This window comes from Diorhabda carinulata, chromosome 3 (assembly GCF_026250575.1).
Source record: "Diorhabda carinulata isolate Delta chromosome 3, icDioCari1.1, whole genome shotgun sequence".
Lineage (NCBI taxonomy): Eukaryota > Metazoa > Arthropoda > Insecta > Coleoptera > Chrysomelidae > Diorhabda > Diorhabda carinulata.
The window spans coordinates 13554098-13566575 of record NC_079462.1 but is presented as its reverse complement, the minus strand read 5'-3'; the positions used below and the strand labels follow the sequence as shown (position 1 = coordinate 13566575).

At 29.1% G+C, this 12478-nt stretch overlaps 1 protein-coding gene across 1 annotated transcript in view; it reads left to right on the top strand.

Annotated features, from left to right (window-relative positions):
* LOC130891031 (ubiquinone biosynthesis monooxygenase COQ6, mitochondrial) overlaps nt 1–12478 on the top strand; it is a 73975-nt gene that overhangs the window by 20378 nt on the left and 41119 nt on the right. Inside the window, exons 5-6 of the mRNA XM_057795517.1 lie at nt 4457–4564; nt 8442–8504. Coding sequence (XP_057651500.1) covers nt 4457–4564; nt 8442–8504 — 171 coding nt within the window. The remainder of the gene's footprint in view (nt 1–4456; nt 4565–8441; nt 8505–12478) is intronic.

The following is a 12478-nucleotide window of genomic DNA, read 5'->3' as shown; positions in this document are numbered from 1 at the left end:
AGTGTAGGATCTTGTTTTTCAAAGTTAAATAAGTATGGGCACTGAATTATTTAACTTCGAATTTTACACGGCAATAGCATTTTCTCTGTTTACCAATAATAATTACATGTCTGAAATCTTGTTATTTGTTAAATTAGATATTGTTAATCAAAATGTACTCAAATTTTGAATACACTGACATGTTATTAATTCTGGTTGGCCAAGAACCATTAATAAAGAAAAGATGATTTTAAATTTAGTTGATCAAAATCCAACAGTTAGCGTAAGGAATGTGGCATGACAAACAAATATGTCTTCTTCAAGTACTTGGAGGATACTTGAAGAGCAACAGCTACATCCTCATCATTACAGACAAGATATTTTCATGTAATTCTAAATTCATTAAATTCAAAAAACAATCTTCAGAATGACAAGGTATAAAAATGAAGTTTGTTGATTCCGGTTGATATTCAAAATTTTTTTGAAATTTAAATCCGTCTAATTGATCTTCCATAACTAACTATGATGAACTGATATGGCTTCTCTCATGGTACAGCCATTGATTTGCTCGTACTAGTATTTTTTATTCTCTTATTTGAAGTACATCGATGTCATTGTTAGTTCCGCAGCTCTTATCAGTTAATTCCGAGTTATATTTTTATGTTTTCCAAATGTTCCTCCAATATAACTTACACAATTTATTGTAAAATAACTACATGTTCATTTTTGCTCCTCTGAAATCCCATGTAATCCCATATAATATTTAGTTTGGCAAACAACTCAAAATTCATAGGCAAATATAAAATATCACAAATGAACTAACATAAAAACTCAATTCTTCCCACGTTATGTGGATAATTACCTTTCTGCTTTAACCAAAAAATGAAACAACATGAACTTAATTTCAAAAACTACCATGCAATTAAATGAGTTGGCTAAGTGGTGACATAAAATTAATTTAATGCTTTATAATCATACACTAAAACTACATAATCAAAATTTTTGGGCTTTTTAGAAAAAAGAGTACACGAAGTATCATCCCAATTTTTGGACATACTTTTAGGTCTAGAATTACATGTACGTGAATATCCTTGTTTCTACTTACAAACTCCTGTATCTTCAATACCACGTTGTAAGTTATCAATTAGACATAAAAATACTCTTGAAGTAAGAGTATAGTTTTTTATTTCATTTATATATCAAGTAGCATACAAAAGAAGTTAGTATTATAAATTATTGTTTTTCATATATCAAAATTGAAATAATATTTTTATTGTGATAATCTTTGAATTATTCAGAGCTGATGATTCTGACATATTAAAATGGGATTATTTAGGTTGCCTTCCAGTGAATAAGTTAATGTTTTATTTTCTATAATAGTTTCAAGTTTGAATGAACGTCTTCACATAAATTTTATTACTACCACATACTTCCACAAAGGAAAAATCTAAATTTAAAATTCTCTATAACACTTATGTAGAACTGTGTCGATGATAATTATTAATAAACTGCGATCTATAAATAACATTTTGTGAATACGGCAGTTTTTAGTCTTAACTTACATTTTCCATGACATCATTCTACTACTTGAAGAGTTACACAAAGAATTTGTTATTATTGAACAGTCTTCAAGTAATTATAATATCTAAAATCAGGAAAATCTGTTTCTTCAGGTTTAAGATAGATAGGCGTTACCTAGACTATTATAGTGTAATGTTTCAGTCAAAGAAGCATTCAGTTTTCAATAGGCTGATTAGAACATTTTGTTGCAAATTTTATGATTTATATAGTTTGGATTTGGATACATAAAACAAATCAACGATATGTTATTGACACCATTAAAACGATGCTTTCATTTCTTTTGAGTGGTATCAAAGTTTAAAATGTAACTTTGCATGCAAAATATTTCACAAGCTCTCAACAAATTAGTTTTGTGGTAAATTATCTTTCCTCTTAACATCAGAAATGATCGGTTTCCGCCTACAGATTTACTAATCCCAAAACAAATATTGCAACTTTATAAAATTACTGAACAGTGTCGATATATAAATGTAACAATGAAATTTGAGTATTAGCCTATTTCGTATTTTCTCAAATTTACTCTTATCCAATACGCTAGTTAACGTTATTTCCTAATAAAATGTTGAACATTATTATATAGTCATCAAGCAATAGTTATTGTTAGAAAGGTTCATATTCAAATTATGGTACAATTAAATGAGCAGTATTTATAACAGTTCTAATACATACTGAATGTTCTCGAGGTTAAAATGGAAGATTGGTAGTAAGAGTAATCCTATTCCTAGAGTTTAATTTTGAGAAATTGTATAGAAATAGATTGTGACACCCAACAGGCGAATTTGCGGAGCTGGTGATATTTTATGTCCAAACAGGACCAAATCCTGAGCAGCAGTTCTAGCCATCTGCTGCATTAAACTTTTTCAGATTGCTTCCATCCCACTCCATAATGGTTTCAAGATCGGTATTGATGGTGGTAATGTTGTGTTTAGATAGATTCTGGTATCTATATAAATGCTGTTTAATGATTCTATTTATTCGATTTAAATGATATTGATCATTATTCAAGTATGTTCTTTACTTCGAAGTGATATTTGGGTAAATCTAAATTTATAGCTGTATCTACTAGTTCTATAATTACGCTTTTTGTGTTCATATTATAATATAGATATTGTCCATACCATGTTTCTTCTCTCTGTATTTCAGTTTTAATTTTATTATTGTTGGTTTTAATAAGATTCGTATCTGAAAAATTTATATGATGACCTACTGTTTTCTATTGGTGAACTGGATTTTAGAGTCAAATGAAACATTTGTATATGGAATAGAAATTAAACACTAATCAACATAACGTCTGAAAAATAATACATGAAGTTTTATATTTTTTTACTTTTTCTTCTACACACTCAATTACAATTTGTGCAAAATAGGCAGAACTTGAGAGATCACATGGAAAGTTTGTTTAGTTAAAGATAGAAATGATCATTGTATTGAAAATAATTATCTATGCCTTCTAGATATCAATGATCAGTAAGAGATGTATGTTGTTTAATTGAATTCGACATCTAGATGTACGATTTTGTAATTTTTAAGATAAAGTATTGTATCTAAAAATAGTTTATAAATATGAATCTTTTGTTTAAAAATAATGTTTTATTCATTTTGATAAAATATCTACTTTGTGTGATTTTGGCAATCCTTATTTTGGTGGCATTGGATTATGTGGTTGTGATTTTTTAACACTGTATTGATAGAATTTTTATTTAAAAGTTTATTAACGATAACAATCACCGAATTTGGCGGAATATTTGTTAGGAGCTGATTGGTAAACCATTTTTTTAGTAATACCACGGTCATGTCTTCGTGGTAATCAGCACAGAATTTGGAAATGTCTAAAAAAAAAGAAATCAATGCATATGGACTGTTTGAATCTCGATGTGTATTACATAAATATTCTTGTCAAAGTTCAACTATACTATTCTGTTGTCAAGTCTTGTATATTTAAGCCACATTACACTAAAATATGTGTCCAATTTTGGCACTAGATTGGCTTTGTAAAGGTTAAACAACATTCGTCGAAGAACATATTTCATCGCATAGTTACGTTTTATCATTTTTGGATTAATAGCATGTTATAAATGTTTCCATGTTCACGTCATAAGTACTCGAAAATATTTCAAATAACCCTTAATAAAAATCACTAGGAAACGAGTACCTAAGTAAAATTCTCTACGTTTCTCGTGGAATAGGTATTATACGCGCTTCTCTAAAGCTCGTAGATCTAAAATGTATTTTATACATTCCTTCAAGTAAGAAAATATCAAATGTACCTACCGTATTTGTCCTTTCGCAGTCATTATCTCCAGAGGAGATAAATGAGTTTCTCGTTATCCATTGAAGTGAGCAAACTGAATTATTTGCATTGGCCAATAACCGTATCATTCTTCAATGTTGGTATTTGAAAGTTTTTTCGGAATATTTTTAGTTTCAGCCGAGGTGAGTGTTCTTTCGAGAATAATTACCTTGTCGCTGATTCTGGTAGGAGATTGCTTCAGAAGTTCAATAGCTTCATCGTTTCTGTACTCCTCTAGCTCGACGGTAGCTTCCACTTCACTCCTCGTTGGTGATACAAGATCTTTTATTTTCATGTTTTTTTCCATTTTTTCCTGAGCCTTCTTCATTTTTTTCCTTAAATCTTTTTGATGTACCTCAATTTTATTTCTTCACTTGCCTCCAAATTTTCCGGAATTTTCTTAATTTATTCTTGGACATTTGTCATATTTTCTTTGATTTCTTCTTTGCTTGCCTCCAATTTTTCTGAGCCCATCTTTATTTCTCCTTGTATATTTGTTTTCTATCGCTCGCCACGTATCTTTGCCATTCAAAGCAGTTTTCTTATTTATTAATTATGTTGTTCAATGAACTAGCTAACTGCATTATATAATACTTTTATTTATAGATTGGTTGTGATGGCGTGAATTCACAAGTCAGAAACGCAATGGGTGTTCATTATTTAAATTGGAAATATGACAATACAGGAGTTGTAGCAACTTTAACCTTTTCAGAGGTAAGCTAGAAAATTAAAATTTGCATTAAATTTCACTTTTTGTAAAATAAATGATATTTATATGTATGCCAGATGTATATACACAAAACATACCCTAAGGAGATATACAAACTTGGTTGTTAATCAGTGGAAACAACATGGCGTATTTTTGATGCCACTGCTCTTGATGGTACGTGGCAGAACTAATCTATTTTCGCGATTCATTTAAATTTACAACGCAGAATATGTTATTCATTTCCACCCCGTTCTAATTTTGCAGTTTCCAGAATTCATGATAAAAAACATCTTAGAAATAGGACACGTTCATTTACAAAATAATTTTACATACCAAGGAAAATTATTATCAATTTTAAAATGGAAACTGACAAAATATAGATTTTTCTAGCAAACAAAGTGAAAAGTGTAATATATAAATAAATACTAAACAGAAATAAAACAGTAATTCAATTGAACAGATATGCATATTATTACAATGATGTATTACTATCATTTTGGGATTTAACAAAAAAATATTACTATGAATACAAGTGAGACCAAGAACATATAACGATAATTAATATTTACGCTCTTGGAGGGAGAATATATAGTTTAGCCGAAGAAGACAACATGTATATTAGTAGCACTAGTTTTAAACATAAGAAAGAACATAAAATTACTTGGATGATACCAGGAATTACCAAGGGAAACCAAATAGATCACGTCTTAATATCAACAAGAAGATCAAAGATGATACAAAATATATATATATATATATATATATATATATATATATATATATATAACAAAAAAAATTGAATTTTATTTAAATTTATAAAGACATAACATTTTTCCAACCTGAGCGTACCACGAATTTTTTCGGGTCACCTTAGATGTAACATGTATCAATTGCATGTGGTGTATACGTAATAAGGAAAATTCCGTCATGTAATTTGATACTGCGAAAATATTGTAGAGCTTTTCATTAATAGGAGCAGATTAAAAACCTTGCATATTTCTGACGCAAGTTTCAATAACAACGGACTTTTTACAAAGAGGTTTGTATGATACCTTTTAGTAAGTTAAAAACTGAAATTGAAGAATTCGTGGCCCCACTTACAAGCTGAATTTGTATACGATAATTCAGGTTGTCTTGGAAAATGTACATATACAACAAAAATATATTGATATCTATAAAAAGGAAAATACTACTCCATCCTTAAAGAACTCTGGAGTTCCATTCATACCATTCACATCGATTGTGAAAATAACTATTTGATTTTTGTACAAGAAGCGAATCCAATAGGAATAGGAATAGGAGACGAATTATTTTATAAATAAATATTTTGAGCGACGACGTCCAAAAATTTATCCTTGTACAGAAAGATGATGAATATATTTTACTCTGACATGCTTTCATTGGTTGTGCGTAACAAAGTTTATTCACGCCATCCAGACGAAGAGGAAAGGGCTTTTCTTAAAATTACAGAAATATTAGAAAGGCCCATATTTAATCAAAATCAGGATCGATGAAGCAGTACTTCTATCTACGAAGCCTACGAGAACATGTGACATCCAATCTGAAGGAACTGTCTATACCCAAGATAAAAAGCTACCAGTTCGATTGGCGAATTATCAGGGTTGTAGTGATCTTCCATAATACCAGTGTCCACATATTGAAATCGGTTTTGCGTCATTGCGCATAAAGAAAGTTACTGATAAAACAGAATGAGGTAAAAATACAGTGAAACTAAATACAGACCATCCAAACCAAAAATCGTTCACACATTGATAGGTAGAGATTATGATGAGCGTTTTGAATGTTGCTTTTTTATCGAAAGAGAGTTTTTTTTAAATGGAATTGCCATGACATGGTCGCTAGTGATCTAAGAAAATCCCAATTTTATAATAAAGACTCATCATTAATATTGGACAAACATTCCTTGAAAGATCATCAATGTATTTGGTACCCCACATTTAATTTTAGGGAATATTTGTAATTTTGTACTCGAATTAGATATTATATAATATGAACACGTATTACATACAGCAGAAAGATACACGTTGGTTAGTTGCCAGAAAATGTTTGCAACGATTCTTCACTCTAAAGAAAAAAATTCTCGTTTTTGGACAGGAAATTCAAATAGCAGATGCATTCATACAATTCAAACATTTATATTACATAAAATACATTGTCATAATTGTGTGATTTATATAAATCGTGGGACCATACAAACAGTATGTTATTTTTAATAAGGCCATAACTCGAAGGTTTCTTTATCAATACAGGTCTAGAAGGATTTTTTAACTTCTTCATATTAGTGAGTATAATTATTAATATATCAATATCACTGGCTCTAATGTCAACGTTATGCCGATGTGCTATTGTTAAGAGCAACAGCTGTACTCAGACATCTACCTTAAACTAGTTTCAATGATGTATGTTAGAGGACAAGAAAAAACTTTGAGTTGGAAAGAATACGACATTAGTATATGAAAGATAAGAAATAAAGAACGAAAACCCTTTTATTCCATATACAACGTATCTACTAGACCCAGGAAAAATCGTGGTATTTTACTGTCTGTGCCAGGTCAAAAGAACCTACGTATCGGCCTGTCTTCAGAAATATAAGCTTTTCATATTTCAAATAATAACATATACAAATTTCAAGTTTCCGAAAATATGTTTATTTTTATTTAATTTTTCAAAATGTGTGCCATCACTCTAGAACCGCGATAATGCTGTTTTGATTTTAGTTAGCAATAATAGTATATTGTAACATATCCTAACGCAGCTAAAATATATTTTTACTTCATGAAATTTTCTGAACTGTCACACTTGAGTGTAGTTGTAGCTTCCATTTCATGGTTGGCAGATACAGCGGATTCACCGAGGAAATTTTAGACTTTCCTAAAATATGTTTGATCTACCGCCCACTGGCTCTTAATTATTACGCATGCAAACTTTAACTGATGCTTTTTAAGTGAACAGAAGTGTATAACCAGTTCAAAACTTCAAATTCTGCTTCAATAATTCTCTTACTATATGTGTGTAGGACATGCAACCCGTGGTAGCATGTGTATTTTGGTGGATATTTTTCCAAGAATTTTGGAGGGAATATTTTTTTTTGGCATTGTTCGGAGATTGTTTTATAAAATACGATCGCCACACACTAAAGTCGTTGATATATCCAGGACCTAAAGTGTTCTAAAACTATAACATTTTTGTCTACATCAGTTGCAATATCAACTACTAATTTGTCTTTCGGCATATAAAAACTTAATTGTCAGATAATATCATTTTTTTCAAGTCACTTTTATTTTTGATGTTGGACAAAAATTTTATTATGTTTCAAGGATATATGTTTGTGGAATCCAATATCTGTAAGTTTATTCTTCAGTGGACAATGCTGTCTTTCGACTGGAATCATTCAAGTCATTGTATTTCTTAGCTCTATAGAATATCACGGATGTATTAAATTTATCCTTAAAACATTATGTATAATACTTTCTTCATTACCTCTATGAGATTCGTAACAACTTACTTATATATTTATCTTCATTAATAGTAGTAAGGGTCCAGCTTCATTTTGTTGCACATTACAATAGTTATTGCGATTATTTTATTTTACCACTTCTACATTATTGTTCAAAGCCACTGGGACCCTCATAACAGCTATCTGTAATTCAATATATACAGAAGAAAAATATATGAAATAGAAATGCTCTAATATTAATAATTTATACTTATAGTTTATATTGGATAATGAAAAAAATCATGTCCCAACAAAAAAAAAGTCTGCGTAAAACAAAATCCTACTAAAAAATATATATTTCTCTACCAACAAAAATACTAGGAAAAACCTCCATGTGCTGCGTTATTCATTTTAATATTTTTTAGGAATTTGATAATTGCATTGCTTGGCAACGTTGGCTGCCGACTGGACCTATAGCATTGCTACCTGTGAGTATTAAATATAACTTAATCACTATAAAAAAAATCAAATAAATAGAAACGATTTGGGCATTTCAATCTATATATACCCAATTTTTTTTGGGAAAGTCCTTGTACGAGTACATATGGTAAGGAAAAATGTTTTATGTTCTGGTGTTTCCTTTCTGATTTGTTTTTTAATTGATTGTAGTATCTGATTATCCTTTTCTTGGATATGTTATTCATCATTTTTTCCGGATAATTATTTTCATTCAATGCAGTTTTTGCTTTTTGAATAGCTAAGCATCTAAATTCAGGATCTGATAGTTGGATAGATCTATCAGCCAAACGTATTATCAATGATCTTTTTTGTGATATAGGATGACACGAATAATTGGACATGTCCATTATTATTATTAATATTATTATTAGACACACATGTAAATCCACAAAGTCAAATAGTCGGTCAAAATATTACCACAAGTTAATAAGCTTTAACTGACCAATGTCAAAAATTAACTGTTTTTTTTTTCAATAAAACCTAGAAACGTTTTTTGTCTCTCCTGAAAAATTTATAAAAGTGGACTTGTCCACTTCTTGCATTGACCCCTTTAATTGAAGTTTAAATATCTTGAGGACCAAATTGCTTTCGTATGCCATTCTGTTCTTATGTTATTGTTAACTTTATATAATGTGACATCAAGAAAATTTATTCTATTATTTGGCTCAACCTCGATTGTGAATTGAAGATTTTTATGATAAGAATTGAATTTTTTACTTATGTTTTCAATTTGATTCTTTGGTACAGCAGTAATAAACAGATACTACAATCAATTTAAAAACAAAACTGAAACGAAACATCAAAACATTTTTCCTTGCCATATGTACAAGGACTTTCCCAACAATTATCGAATTATTTCAATAAATATGATATTGGTATAAATCATAGAGGACAAAATACATTATCCTAATATTTCACTAAATTAAAATCTAAAACACCAAAAAACAAAAGAAGTAATATTATATATCAAGTGCCTTCTACTAATTGTGACGCTGTCTACATAAGGCAAACATCTCAGTATTTAGAAAATAGACTGGTCATCAATACGATAAAAAAATAGAACTGCATTAACGAACCATGAAATATCAAAAAAAAAACATAAATTCAATAAAGTTCTAAATAATTTAAGTAAAATTTATAGCTCTATTTTGTAAATTCTAATAAATTTAATATATCTGAGATGTGGAAACCAAGGAAAAATTAATTTTTCTTAGTGGAAAAAAGTTCTAAGTTGATTTTATCCTTATTTTGATATTCATGATGAAGAAAAAAACTAATTTTGAAGAGACCTAAAATCAAGAACATTATAAGGAAGTTTCTGCCAGCTAGATTATGAGCGTTTTCGTAGTGGGATTGCAAACAAAATTAAACACCAAAGTGTACTAAAACTATAAAAAAAAATTAATTTTGAAACAGAAGAGACCTAAAATCAAGAACATTTAGATATATATATATATATATATATATATATATATATATATATATATATATATATATATATATTTAGGTCTCTTCTGTTTCAAAATTAATTTTTTTAATTTATTTTAATTTAATATTTATTTATAATAAATAATTTATTTAATTTAATATTTATTTAATTTTTTTAATTAATCAGTACATGGTACTTGATACCAATATTACTTCTTTTATTTTTTGGTGTTTTATAATTCAGTTCAGTGTAATAAGGACATAATGTATTAGTGTATTATTATAAGTCATAAAGGACATAAAACAGAGAATTTTTAGAAATGGTTCATATACAGAAAAACGAGAAAACTATAAATTATTGAAAAGAACTAAATAATTTAAGTAAAATTGATGACTGCTTCATATTTGCGAAATGTAAAAACTAAAGAAAGAAAATATTTGTTATTCAAACAGATTTTTATTTTGATTTTGATATTTATGAAGTATAATTACGCAATGTCAAGTCATATTTTTATAAAGACCGATGTAGGTCGAAACGTAAATTTTTCATTATTATTTTAAACTGATTTTCTATGGAAAGAGACCAAAAATCAGGACAAATCATCACGAAAAAAAAATATGTATTTATACAGGGTGGATGATGAGGAACTTTACGTACTTTTACCATATGTTGAGCTCCTCAGGGAGAATATCAAGAGACTGACTAAAAATCTCAATGAACACTATGAGGATAATACTGTCGCACTTTTATTCGGTTTTTAGCGAACAATGAAATCTTACTAAAAATGAACAACCACAATGAGAATGACGTATCTCATAATAACGTATTAATTAAAAGAAATTATATGAATTTCGAGTATTTCATTAAAATGAGAACCTCCTATAACATAATCTAATATGCATGTATAAATTCAACTACATCTTTACTGTCTTTTGGTATTATCATATCATAAGAGCAGAATCAATTACGTTTGGTAGAGCTTTTGTTACCTTCATTCAAAATGCCATATCAGTTTTCGACCAAAAATATACTGACATACTCTTGGTTTATGGGTTTTGTAATGAAATTGGTAGAGCTGCTTCTAGAGAATATCACAGGAGATTTCCTAATCATCGAACTCCCAGTAATCCAACATGTGGGTCAGTTTTTAATTATTTGCGAGAAAATGTCACAGAACGACGTGTAGATGGAGCACAGGAAAATGACATTATTGACGCTTTCACTATGAACCCTACAATAAACTAGACAAGTAAATCGAAAACTTAATGCAACTCAATCAAAAGTGGGCAGAGTCTTACAAAAAAATCAACTGTACCAATATCATATTCAAACGGTTGAGCGACTACATCCTGGAGACGGAATCCATAAGTTGGAATTTTGTAGACGGATTAACAATTAAACAGAACACCATTTACAGATGAAGCCCAATTTACAAAAGACGGGAAAATAATTCACATAATTCACATGTGAAGACAGAAGAAACTCCCCAGTTAGATTTTCGCATAACATGTGGATTGGTGTCATAAATGACTGATTTGTTGGTCCTTACTTTTTTTATGGTTCTTTAAGAGGACAGGTATATTTGAACTTGAACTACAAAATATTTTGACGAATTTGGTTATCAACTCAAACGTTGTTATCCGAGAGATGTATTTTCAGCATGATGAGGCGTCCCCCCACTATTTACTGGCTGTGATAAAACATCTAAATAATATTTATGGTAATAGGTTGATACGACGTGAAGGTCTTATTCATTCATTTACCCAAAGAATATTAATAAACGACAACATTTAATTAATGAAATTATACTCTTTAGTAATACTATGATCAATATTTGATTCCCTAAGTATCCGTAATTAAATAGGTAATTAACAATTCGGCAACAAAAATGTGTAGAGGCTACTGGGCTCCATTTAAAGAATCTACTTCAAATTATTTTCATTTTGTTACAATTATTGTATTTTTTTCAGTTTTTTTATGTATCTTAACTACGTAATTTTACTTATTGTCTTAAATTGTTGCTCGATCTTGATATTAGTTTCTGTTTATTGTTGTTTGGTATTTGTCGTTATTGTAATTTGATACAGTTTACATTTTAGTTGAAATTTATATGATTAGTTCAAATTAATACCTTATAACTTATTATGTGATACGTTAGTCTCATTGTGGTTTTTCATTTTTGGTAAGATTTGATCGTTCACTAAAAATTTAATGTAAGTGCGACAACGTTGTGGTTTTCATCGGTTATTTATGTAGTTTGAAAGTCACTGAATTTAAAAAAAAATATACAGGGTGCAATCTTCAATACGAATCCCTAAATTGATTTTTCCGAAGCCGGTCCTGAAATTTTTGAAGTTTAGTTAATACCAGTCGAATGCTTGATAGTAGTGTTCCTATATTAATGTAATTTTCAAAAAAACTTCATTACTGTTGTACTTTTATAGATATTTTTACATTTATTTAACCATAATTTCAGTCCTCGATAATGAATGCATATAAATGTTTTTTGGTAGT